At 38.1% G+C, this 13165-nt stretch overlaps 1 protein-coding gene across 9 annotated transcripts in view; it reads left to right on the top strand.

The window, feature by feature from the left end:
- The window catches only part of VPS41 (VPS41 subunit of HOPS complex), a 111218-nt gene that overhangs the window by 63760 nt on the left and 34293 nt on the right, over positions 1–13165 (top strand). For all 9 annotated transcript variants that reach the window (XM_074575573.1, XM_074575572.1, XM_074575577.1 and 6 more), the window contains 3 exons: positions 7276–7373; positions 9782–9911; positions 11640–11755. In XM_074575573.1, the coding sequence (XP_074431674.1) occupies positions 7276–7373; positions 9782–9911; positions 11640–11755 (344 nt within the window). The remainder of the gene's footprint in view (positions 1–7275; positions 7374–9781; positions 9912–11639; positions 11756–13165) is intronic.

Genomic DNA, 13165 nt, shown 5'->3' with positions numbered 1-13165 from the left:
ATGCTACTTTATTCCATTATGTGGTATTTGACTACACTGCTCATAACTTTTTTTTAAGCATCTCTTCAGGATAGTACTAGAAAATTGATTTGAATTTCTTTTTGTTGCTTTTTTTGCTTCTGCGTTTTATGTTCTCCTTTGCTTTCTTATTTGTCTAGTTTAGGTGATGTGAATAAATTTCATTATTGCTGATTAATGGAAAAGGTCTTGATAAAACATAGGTATTAAGTAAAGTGGAATTCAAAGGAAATTTGGAGGGGAAGAGGGCATGTAAACAAAAGTCACAACTGTCCCCAGAAGCTTCTTCTGGGGAGAGGAAGTATCTACGAAGAGATAGTACTGGGAAGATGAACAGGCAGGACTCTGCAGACCGGAGTTGACAACAGTTTGTAACCTTTGGTGCTTTCCGGTCTTGACTGTAATGACACGAGATTGTAGAAAAGAGTGTTCAAGCAAGATCGTCAATCATGTCAGATTAGAATGGTACATGGCATAGGTGTATACTCCGCTTTCTGATTTCAGGAAAGAACATTTTAAAATCGTTTCTGAAAATCAACTAAGAGACTTGTTAAACTCTGTAGGAACTCTGGATACTTAGAGACAGTGGCATGCCTGACAGTTAACTGAGACCTGAGAGCTATTTGTTATTTAAGATTACATGATCCCAACAGAATAATTAACTGTGAAATTCTGGGATATTTAACAGAATTATGTCAAGGAGAAGTTTGGTCTTGAGTTTTAGCCTCAGATATTTTATATAATCTTTTCTGTACCTGTAAGTAGCTTTTAGAAAATAATTAAATGGGGTTGTTTACATAGTGACAAGTGAAAAGAGGCAACTTCTACTTCAGCTATAACGTGTCTACATGGAGGGAGATAGTCTTCTGTGACTGTATTGGAACTTCATTTAAAAAAAAAAACTGTCATCAAACTACTTAGGTGCAGACCTGAAAATCAGAGATATTTGGGGAAGTAACGTTTTCATCTTACAGTTTTTAGCCTGAAGTCTCTGTATTCTTGAGGACTAGCGTTTTATCTCACTTAACCTGTTAACGTGCTTGAGACTTTTTTTTCTGGTTTCAGGTCAAAGCACTGAAAGAGCTCTGCCAAATGCTGTCAGCAGCACTCATTGAAACGTGGGTATTAGATTTGGAGGGAAAGGAGAGAGAGAGATTATTTGTTCAAGTCTCAATATAAATTACAATAACTTTTGATGTAGTCACATAGAAGATCTTCTTGAGAGCTGTGTGTCATGCCACGGCATCTATTTCAATTTTATTTCAACTTTACTTTTCAAAGGCATAACTGGAAGGCCTGATGTTATTAGTGGGTAGACCAGCAACCAATATAGTTTTATGCAAGACCGTTAATATCCTAAGTGGATGCATAAGCTGATACGCTTTCATAATGTAAGGAATTAATACAAGGCAAGCATATCCTTCAGTGGCAGGATAGCTGAATATCCTTCAGAAGTTTTGACTCATAACATCTTGGCAATATACTTATGGAATATTAAACCTATAACACAGTATACCTGTTGTCGTATTTAGCGGTGTGGGGTTTTTTATTTTTTTTTCTGCTCCTGCTTTTAAATTTTGCACCTGCAGTGAAAACCAGAAGTGGAGTAGGAGACTTCATACTTGCTTCTCTGCTCATCAGGGTAATAGATATGAAGTCTATGATAATACAGTGCTTTCTCATGCCTGAACAGTTTCAAATTTATGCTCTTTTAGAGCCATTCTGAGGGCCTCAAAGTTCCACAACAGTATCATAGTAAACTGTGATGGCATTAGTAGATCATAAATGTTTCTTCAGTGGTTTGCAGGACAGTGAATAGGAGAAAGAGCATTTCCTGCATTGTAAGTTAGCTACTTAGGATCCTGTGTAACAAGGTCCTCCTCATCTTTTGACACATAGCTATACTTACTCTGAGGCAGGAAATAAATACGATGCTAAACCAGATGGCCCACAGTGCGGGAAAGTAACACCAATGAACTGTTCTGGCTGTTTTATTTCAAAGAAAATAATGCCGTGATTACCTGTAAGAGAAATTAGATGAATTACACAGGTGTTATGTGCTGAGATCTGCGTGGCATTGCTAATTTTATTTATGTGTTTCAGTATATTAATGGTGCTTTTCTTCAGTAATCTTTTCCATTGTCTCTGGTTGTATGTTACAGTTCATTGCCTCTGTGGGTCTTCATTCAGTGTCGAAGATAAACTCCAGTGAAATGTTTCTATTTAGGTTTAAATGTATGTTAGCTGAGCAGATCCTATCAGTTTAGCTCTGTCAGCTACCGCTGTGAAGTAGTGTATTGATTAGAAAGTATTGGTATTGAATTACAGGCTTAACATGGACTAAATGCTGTTGTGATCCTTCTTAAAGAGCGCTTGACCTCTGCGCTGGCTCCTGATGCGTGTAGAGAAGCTGTAATGCTGGACAACTTCTGGTCTGAACAGGGAACCCTTCCTCAACTGGAGCCCGCAAGAAGGCGGGTTGCTGAAGAACTAATTAGCACTTTGCAGTTAATACGATGCCTTTTCAAAGTGAAACGGGGCATCTAGTCTTCAGTGGCCTTGTCAAGTAGCTCAGGAGTTTATATACTTTTACGGAGTATATCTCCGACTGAGTTACTCAGGTTGTTGATGATAGTGGAAAATAGAGATTAAGACAGGAAGTCAGTAAAAGACTCGAAGTCAATTAGAAAATTCCTATTGATTTATTTTAGCCCAAATTTTATCTAAGGAATCTTACCTTAATTCCAGGTGCCAATCAGACAGCAGTGTTTCTTGAGCATTTGTCTGCCCTCTGCATTCCCCCAAATTCCCCACAAAGTGGAATTCTAGTTTAAAAATTACATGTTTTATGGATATGTTTTTAACAATGCATCTGTGTGCCTTCTGAGGGGAATCACATCTGTGTGTTTTGTGAAGGAATAGTTGTATAACTGTGTGGCAAGTTACCACCAAGGACTGAGATGGTACATTTTTATCCAAAAAAAACCACATGGGAATATTTGTTTTTCGGTTTGTAAAGTGAGATACTGGGATATACCATACTGACATTTTTCTCTCTATATAGATGGAACTTAAAGTTTAATTCATGAATGTGATGGGCAGGAAATTAACTGTGACTAAATGTCTTCAACTTTATATGCTGATTTATGCAAACATTTAATTGGAGCAAGTCCGCTACACTCTGAGAAGCAATTTGCCAAAAAACAAAGAGGAAGAAAAACCAACCCCTTTACATAGCTGATTCCGCTTAGACTTTTGCACATCCTGTTTTGCCACAAGCCAAGCGGATCATTTATAAATTTCTTGATAAAATTAATCAAGACTATCAGACTCCTGAATGTTTTCCCTGTCGGTTGACAGAGTTTTCTTGGTTCAATATGTAATGGAAAAAAGAGTTTTTCAGAAAATCAACTTTGAAGCTTTGAAACTTAAGCTCCTGATTTTTCCAGTTGTCATCAAGGATTCCACAGGATTTTCTTAAAGGTTGTGTGTGTCTGTAGGTAGAGAGTTGTACAGGCAACTGCCATATTTCTAAAGGTGATTTTTATTGCTGTGTGAGATGGAATAGGGGTAAGATGATGGAATAGGGGTAAGATGGTAGCACTTCTATTACAAACAACCTGACGGCTGCAGGTAGAACAGCAAATTGTAACACTGCTTACAGTAGACAAAACATTTTTCTAATTTAATTGAAAAGAATAGACCTCACCAGATGGATGATTACTGGCATAATGATGTAGTGAATGTTTTTCCTGATTTTTCTGATTAGTGTGATACCATAATTGAGAAAAATTGTTTTGTTTTAACAGCAAAATTCTTGCTCATTTCCGTTCTGTACCGGTAGCAAGTAGTAAGGCAACAGCTTTCAGTGACAGAGGCTTTACAGAGTTTTGATTTTAACATTCATATTTTTCTCTGAAAATCTTCACACATTAAGATTTTCAGAGAAAAATATGAATGTTAAAAAAAAGAGATTTGTGTTTTCTTCAAGGATTATGTTGGATAGTACACCTAAAAGTAAGAATATTCTTTTATTTCAATAAAAATATACCATTCGTATATATTTATGCTTTATGATTTGCTTCTATCCATCTAAAGACAGCTTAAGTGATACTTATGTGGGACCTTTTCTGGTCCTCTAGCTGCAACTGAATGCACATACTGTGGAAAACAGAAAAAAAATAGTCTTTTTATATTTTATATCAAATGCAACCTCATGCACATGACTATAACTAATCAAAACATGCCATTTTGTATTTTTTTTTATTTTTTTGCATAAATTACCTAGCTCAGTAAAAGCACTGATGGTGGAGATACCATCTTGAAGACACTTAAGGGTATGCTGTACTATGGCCTACAGCAAAGACTGCAAATTTTGCAAATGCGCCTGAAGTAGCTGGTTAAAAGGTGATTTGGGAATGTGTAGTGGCATCACCCCAGCAGCTAACAGTGCACTAGAGTTCTAGCTAAGCTGGGCCAGTTCATGGTGCTTTGTGGCTCTGATGCTGTTGATGGGCTAGCTAAAAATTAGCTTGTGTTGCCTTTTCCATTTTCTTTCCTACAACATATCAAATTAACAAAAAAACCCCCAACAAAATCCTTCTTTTTCTCCACACATTAATTTCTCCACACATTTTAATTCTTTGCGTGCTAGTTTAGGTTCCTTCTTACTTTCCCAATGTTGAAACCTTGGCTCCTTTGAAATCAGTGGCAAAAACCTCTGTCTGTAACCAGAATTTCACTCTATAAATCTGCAGTGGAAAAGCAGGGGCTGCTTTTTGAGATTTGATTAAATGAAATAGATTTCTTTTAGTTTCAGTCCACTGCATGTGCGTGGATCTTCAAAATTCCAGAAGAAATTGCTTTATAGCATTTGGGTAAATAATGTAGCACATATTGTTTTATTTCTGTAGTGTGGGGTACTTCATACATTTCATTTAATGAACAGCAAAAAAAAAAAGATTTCCGTGTTTCTTCTTTTTGCTTCCTGGTAATTTGTTTGACAGCTGCACATAGATGCTGAACATAGAGTAGATCCACTGTCAGCATATCTTCCATCTTCTCTTATGACAGGCATAAACATGTGTGACACATGGCCATACCTCGGTCATTCCCATTTACTTCAATACTACGTTTGCTTTAATTGTTTTGGGTCCTTTTCAAATTAACAGCATTTCTGCAATACCTCTATGTTGGATATTTTTTTTTTTCCACTTGATCAAAACAAAGCGTCCAGAGAGTAAGTCAAATTAACCTATTAGTGTTCTCTGCAGCTATAACTTCCATAATTTTTTTTCAGTAAGACTTTTTTGATTAGCGGCATCAAAGATTTTTATCAGGTCAAGAAGCACTGTCTATTCCAGCTATTCTTTGTTCAAGGCTGTTGCAGCAGAGCTAGAGCATTGTGTTTCAACAAGGCCTCTTGAGGAGGATGAGCTGAGAGAAAGCTGAAAGTGAAACCAGGGAAACTAAACCCTATTTAAAAACCAAACTTGAAGTGATGTTTTTTATTTGTTTATTTATTTTTGTCTCAGAGAACAGTACTACTGCTTGATCGTAAATACATCATCGCATCGCGTGGACGTTACCAACATTTTCACTGGCAAAGGAACTAAAGTTCCAGTGAAGGTCAAAGAAACACACCTGTTTTTTTTATAAGCATCCCCATAATCTTTACAAATGTACGATTCACCACGCTGTTTTCCTCTCCAAATTCAAACCACGGTATTTTATATGCCTTTGAGAGACTTCTCTTGTCACTTTTTAGAGCTTGTTTGTCCTTCTAGCCAGCATTATGGATTTGACTTTGTTTTTTCTTGTCCATGTTTTTCCTCCTGCCTTCCATATTCCTTTAAAATGCCAAATACTAAATTGTAAACTGGGAATAAGATATATTATGTTGATGTTTCTGACATGGTTTGTTTAAAATCATCACTCAGAGCAACATGCGACACAGTCGAAGTAATCTCATCAGTCTTGCCCGCTAGAAGAAAATAACTATGTACAGGATTACAAATGTGAACCTATTCTCTCCTAGAATAGATTGAGTATTCTGCCCTCGTGCCCTGCTTTGTCCCCCAGTGGTGTCAAAGTGTCAGCAGTCATTAAGAGAAAAATAGTATTTGCTTATTCATTGAGAGACAGGTGTCAAATCTGTACTTTACTTGATGGTATTTTTTTCTCCTTTAGCAGGAGGATGATTATTTCTCCTGTTCCTTCTTATTACCTTAGCTAAAGTAAATTTGCTTTATTTTTAGTGTTGTTATGCTGCATTTTCTGTTTGCTTTGCTAAAAGAATTAGTAACTTCTAGTAAACAGTAGGTATTAGTAATGTAGCGAGCTAAGCAGTAAGAAAGGAAACTTTTTTTTTTTCCTACTTAATGCTTAGATTCTCCTAAAACCATGTTTTGGGAGAAAATGATGATGCGTCTGACATTTTTGTAAAAGCTTATAGGTGTAAGTTTTTCTAATATAAGCACTTGGATGATTCCTGTTCTGGACCCCATGAGAAAGGACCAGACAAAAAGGGCTTCCCAGAAGTTGAATGCCTGCACTGCAAATCCAGTAGAATGAAACAAAATAGCTATTTCTGTGTCAGAGGTCTGCTTTAGTGAGCCTTTTTGTAAATACAGTTCAGCTCTCTTTTTCTTTCTCAAAATAGTCATCACGTAACTGTCTCGATTTCAAGACCAATCTTAGGAAATTACATTTCCAGTTTTATGAACAAGAAAAGGCACTATTTAACCGTATATTTTCTTTGTAATGAGGGTATCTGTAATCTTCCCATGATGTTTAAAGTGATGATAAATAAATAATGATCTTTGTGTTTTCATATATCATACCAATAGGTGTAGCAGGTGTGATTCTCTTATGGCCACATGACTTGCTGTGAATATGCAAACCAATGAAGATGTTCTAGTTATTGCCTGTTTTATTGAGTTTGGTTTTGGGTTTGCTTCCTTTTTTTCAAGATGATTACTGAAAATCAGGCTGAGCATTCATTTCAAATGTCCCGTCTCTAGCATGTCCTGGAGCACAAACATTTCTTCTTGCAAGCTTTAATGGAATTTAATATGTTAAATGTAATATTTCATCTTGCTGATCAGCTGGGAAGTCCGTAGGTTTGTTATACGTGTTGAATCTGAAGTGCTACTATGTGCCGTTGATTGCCACTGAAAATCAGCTGTGTCTTTTTCTTAGGGAGTAGTTCATACACATTCATTTACTTAACAATCTGTTGTCTTTCCTGTATTTCAGTTTTCCAGTTCGACACTGAATTCTATATCAGTGGACTTGCGCCTCTCTGCGACCAGCTTGTTATACTTTCATATGTAAAGGAGATTTCCGAAAAAACGGTAATGGTTTTTATGTTACAGTTTCTTCACAGCACTAAGCTGCCTTGTGAGCTGGGCCTTAAACTAGTCACACGGATCTGATTGTCTGTGAAAAAAAATTGTAGTCTGCTGGTAGTGAACAGTGCTTGAAACTTCTCTGACCTATAAAATAAGGTCAGTGGAGGTGATGTTGAAGACTAATGTACTTACCTTTCAGAAGTCCTGTCTGGATTCCTTTATTGCTTGCAGGAGCCAGAGAAGGTCTCTAGATAGTCCTTCTCTCTCCTTTTTCCTTCCTTTTTCCCCCCTCTCTCTTTTTCACTCCTTTTCTCTCTTTCTTTCTGCTATTTCTGCACCAGAAGAAATGAAGAATCTTTTTTAGCCAGAAGAGAGGCTTGCTGACACTGCGTCTTAGGAGACATGAGAGTAGTGAAGTTGATAACTCAAGCAATAAGAGTCACTGTAGCGGGGGTGGGATGCATGATTGCGAGCAAGTGGCATCATTGTCTCCCTTGCTTCCAAGACCTGTGGTTGTGTACACCCAGATACGTGTGTAGATAGGTAGAAATTAGAATTCATGTCAGCTGCTTTTACTGCGTGCGGGCGAGTGCCGTGTCTGTCTCCGACATTTATTTCATATTGCCAAATAAAAGGTGAGGCAGTGGAAGAAAGCCTTGAAGTTGCGGTGTGAGAATGGCAGATGCTCTTGATCATCTCTTTGATAGTACGTCTGCATTAGACAACCATCACCATAGTAACCTTAAGCAACTGGGTGCACAAGTTGCTAGGCAATGAAATGCTGTAGGTTCAAACAAATGCTCGAGCCTGCTGAAATCAATAGGGTTAGCTTCTAGCTTTGCTGTGGGATGTCAGATTATTATTTCTTTATTTATATTAAGGAGAAAAATAGTGTCACAGCAGTGCTTCCCAAGAGAGTCAGTACAGTAGTCCTCTAGTGCATCAGAGTCGGAGAAAGGAAAAAAAGGCAAACAAATGGGATAAGGAAGGGGGAGGAAAAGGTGGGTTGAAATGCTAGGGAGCAAGGAAATTGGGAAGCCGCTGTTAATGAAGTAGCAGCATGGGAAAGGAGCTAGCATAAAGGAGGTAGTGACTGATAAAGGTTAAAGTCATTCTAACTGCTTCAGAAAAGAAAGATGAAAAGAGAATTCCAGGTGATATAATGGTAATAGAACACAGGAAAGAGATTTTTTTTCGTGCATTTGCCTCTAATTAGTCTTTTAAACAAACTCTGAATGCTGGACTTTGATAAATTCTCAGTCCTCTAGGAAACTCTAGGAAGGAAACAAAAGTACTCCCCTCTCTGACACCATGTCTGTGCCTTGGTGTGGTGGGAACCCCTCCGTTAGTGTCTTGGCCCGAGCTGCCTGAGCTTGCAGCAGAGGCACTGCTCACTACGGTTGGGTTGTGAGGAACGCAGTTCTTCCTACACTTGGTTTCACGGCTTTCAAATGACAGCTTCCTACTTGTTACAAATTGGATCAGAATTGAACACGTGGCTTACTTTGGCTTTGATACTTTTCCTTTTCTTTTTTTTTTTTTTTTTTTTTTTTAATACTTGCACTGGAACAGCTAAATTGAGAAAAGGCCCGAGAGTTGGGTAGGCTAGAGCTGTGGCGTAAATCCACTTTGTATGTCTCCTCGTTCTTTCATTCTATATTTTGTTATAATTCACAGCCAGGAGTAGAAAATAAGCGATTGTTTTGACCTTGACTTAATTAAAAATATAGCTAGCTGAAGACAGCAATTTCCCTTGGATAGAAGATGAAAATCCGTGATGTCATCTTACCATAACCACATACAATGCACTTGAAAGTTCGTGGTACTCTTAAGATCATAAGCACAGCAAGGGTTTTAGATTATTCTCAGATTAATTTTTCTCTACTGCTCCCGGATGCTTAAAAGTGCGAACTTAAGCACCAGCTAAAAACAATGCAAGTTCGTCTTTGTACCAGACTATCATTGATTCATAGAGCTCTGTCCTTTGGGGCCCTGAGCCCAGCTGAGAACGTGTCTTAAATTGTTCTGTTGCTTGTTGAATGCAATGGTTGATGGTCATCTGTGAAAGCACTGAAAATTTCTGTGACCAATAGCAGAAAAATGGTGAGCAAACACAGGGGAAGGGTTAGACCTGCGTCCTGTCTAACCCTCCTTCACTGCACTGATCCATTCACGGGAAGCAAGCCAAGAGGAGGAATAACTTCCCTCTGTGTTTCAGATGCGATTACAGCTACTCTGTGAATTACAACTTTGCAACTTGTATGGTTCGCAACTGAGTACCCAGTGCAAAGTACTGGACCTTTGGGAGTGTTTGCATCTGCTGAGTTTCAGCCTTGTTTGTAGATGACTGTCAGTTGGCATTGCTAGGGTAAATTGTGTAGGATGCAACTAAGATGTTTGTGTTTTTCTAGGAAGTGGAGTGTTGTGCAAGGCCTCGACTGGATATTGTACAACCCCTACCTGAGTCCTGTGAAGAGATCTCTTCTGATGCACTAACAGTACGAGGATTCCAGGAAAATGAATGTAGAGATTATCATTTAGGTAGGTGTTCTTAGTATTGTTTTGTTTTATTTTAATAACTTGGTTAAAAAAACTTGATTTGGGAGGACTTAGCCTCCATTTTCATTTCTATGTCATCTCCTTGAGTAACTGTCTATAACTGCTTATGACACTGAAATGTAAAGTAGAAATCTGCAAGAGCCAGTCACATGAAAGAAAGCAAATGTGCATATTTAAGCGTCATGATTTGTAATGCCATCTATTAAATCAGACACACTGGGGAAAGCAGAAATACAGGTCTTGTGTAACGTCCAGTACTGTGGACGGCGGTATCTTTGCTGGAGATGTATTCAACATGTGATCCGTAGGAGCTCTTGTGTCTCTTCGGGCACAACGGGCTTCAGGAATAGTGAACTAAGTGATACGATGTCTGGAAAAGCTGCTTTAGAGACAAAGATGGAGTAAATGTCATTTCAACACTAAGATGCACCTGGATCCACTTCAAAGGGGCACGCTGCTATTTAGCTTCCCTGTACTGACAAAGCTGTGGGTGTATAATAGACCCCAGAATGGTAAAATGTAATGAATGGAAACTGGAATTTGGCAAGTTCAGCCTAGAAAATAGGTTTAATTATGTAACAGGCAGGGAGACTAAGCCCTGGCACAATACATACAAGTCTTTTAAATAAGATGGGATGGTTTTCTGATATATGTGTTGTCATTCAGAAAGATGCATGGCAAAGCTGATGCAGAATTCCTTGGTGAAGATTATACAGCCTGTGTTATACAGAAACATTCCTTCTGGCTTTTAAAATCCGTTACTCTGATTTTTAAGCATCTTCTCTGGCAGCATGCTTCAAATCATAGGCTTGGCAGGCCTCTTTGTGTACATCAATGCCCTTAAGCCACTAGAAATATAGTATATCTGCTCCTGATCTCCAAAACATCTCTGCTGCTATCAGTAGAATTGGGATTTCTTTATACATGTCCCTAAGCAGAACATTGATGCCCACAGTTGTACTTCTACGCTTAATGAATATTCCAGTTAATCTGACAAGTCTAAATTTTTTTGGATGGCTTTAAAACAAGCAGCATTTTGTGAATTGCTCGTCAGTTCAGGAGTGTATTTGTATGCGTGTATAGATACAGATAACGGATGGGGAATGGTTTTCTTTCCCGTACCTACAAAATATTGATGGTGTTTCTTCATGGGTTCTGTGGAAATAATAACTGTTCTGAACAGTCATCTTTTGTGTTTGATTTTACCTTTAAGTACGTTTTTACTTTGAGCTTACTCAAAAATAAAGGCTTATGGTATAAGCAAATGCATTATACATATAACCTTAACTTATAGCATTGCAAATGCATTGCCGTAATGATGTGCTGTGTCCCCAGGGGTTATGGCATCTATCATTTATGCTTTTGATGGCCTTGACCTTGATGGGGAGGATAAGTTTATTGCAGGCTATGTAGTGTAATAGTCCTCTAAAAGTATAATAATGTGTTCTAAACCATCATAAAGTTTACACATAGTGGATGAATCAGAATTTGCAATAAGCTGTAGTGAATTTTTTTTTTGAAAGCTATTTTGCCATTTAAACCAGTTTTAATTTATTGGAGAATACAGCTTCCCAAACATGCATGTTCTGCAGGAGTAGCCTTGCTGTCTTCCTTGTGTCTCCTCTTTAAATTCCCCTCAAGGGTGTACTAAAAAGCAAGGCTTTACTTAAGGAAAATATAATAATAATGAAACTGTGTATGCATTTGCAGAGTATTCGGAAGGTGAATCACTTTTTTATATCATCAGCCCAAGAGATGTCGTTGTGGCTAAAGAGCGGGACCAAGATGACCACATTGACTGGCTCCTTGAAAAGAAGAAATACGAAGTAATTTTTACAACATTCTTTCCTTCAGGCTTTCCTGGTTTGGAAATTGGGGTGGGATGACGAACTTTGCTAGGTCATTTGGATTGGATAGTTTCTGTTCCTACAGTCATTGACTAAATGCTTGTGAAGGGTAAGAGTTGACCGTACATCTCTCCATCTCTCTGGAGAATTAGTCTTCCTACTGAAACAACTCATCTGAATTGCACCCAAGTGAGGTAGCTGAATTAGATGTTGCAAATGCTGCTCTCAGCATCAGATATGAAATGTGTTAGCTGTCACTGAAAATTACTAAAGCTGGGGTTTGGCTTTAAAGCAGGACAACAGTTAACTAATGAGCTACGTGGATGTTTTTCTAGATCTATCCCAACTAAAGAGGGAAGGGAAATGGACTTGGTGGGCAGTATTAGATTTTTCTCATTCTATTTCACTTCCACTGTAGAACGAGAAGGTTGTGTTAGGGTACTGTGCGTTGCTCCGCGTTACTTGCCTTTGGTGTTGAAGCTTTTAGAAGTAAAATCATGTGGGCTCAAACTGTATTGGTGTTGGAAGTAGTGTTACTCACAAAAAAAGCAGAGGCAATACTAAAAAGCAAGGGTATACAGCTCCCTTGGAAAAAAGCAGCTCGGTATTTGGTTGCATAAATATTGGTATGTTTAAGCATGTATATCTAAACACCTAAAACAATAACAATAAATTCTTATAGACAATATCAGCATGCACCCAGTGTTTTAGATTCTGATGTCCTGCCGTTAGTGACTTGCAACACTTGTTACGATGCATAAAGTAACTTGCAAATTCTTATTTATGTGTTATTTGTTGGATGCCCATTATAACAAAAAAAAAAAAAGGCGAGAAAGCCATTCAGCACGTATTCCTTTTGTTAATGCAGTCATGATATTCCTCATGCAGATTTGTTTAAATCCTTGTGGATGCTTTTGCATCTGAATAGCAAACTCATATGATGAGTGCAGTTTTGCAGTTTATGTAAATCACAGCATTTGGTCCCTGAAGACTCCAGTAATTTGCAAGTGACAGCTGTGTGTGTGCCTTTGTGCAAGCCATTCAAGGTAGTAGATAGCTTGTGTGTTGTGCTGTATGTTAAAGGTTTCATTTTGTTTGTAAAAGTGCCAGCTTTGTTTCCCTACGTTTGAAAGAGGTAGAAGAACCGCAAATTGCACTTACATACAAATCAGTCTGACTGGAGTAGACTTTTGGGCTGGGGAAGTAAAAGGTAGCTTCCCCCCACCCCCTTTCCTGAAAATTTTTTTCACAGGTGTTGGTAGTGAAGGGTTCTCATTTGAAAATGATCCAATGCGATTGCATTGTCTGTTTCGTTGTAATCTTGCGATTTGATCCTAATATACTAATGTGGAGTGAACCCAGATGGAAACAAAAGTAGTTTTCTCTTTG

This window comes from Larus michahellis, chromosome 2 (genome assembly GCF_964199755.1).
Source record: "Larus michahellis chromosome 2, bLarMic1.1, whole genome shotgun sequence".
Lineage (NCBI taxonomy): Eukaryota > Metazoa > Chordata > Aves > Charadriiformes > Laridae > Larus > Larus michahellis.
This window is presented reverse-complemented; position numbering and strand designations above follow the sequence as displayed.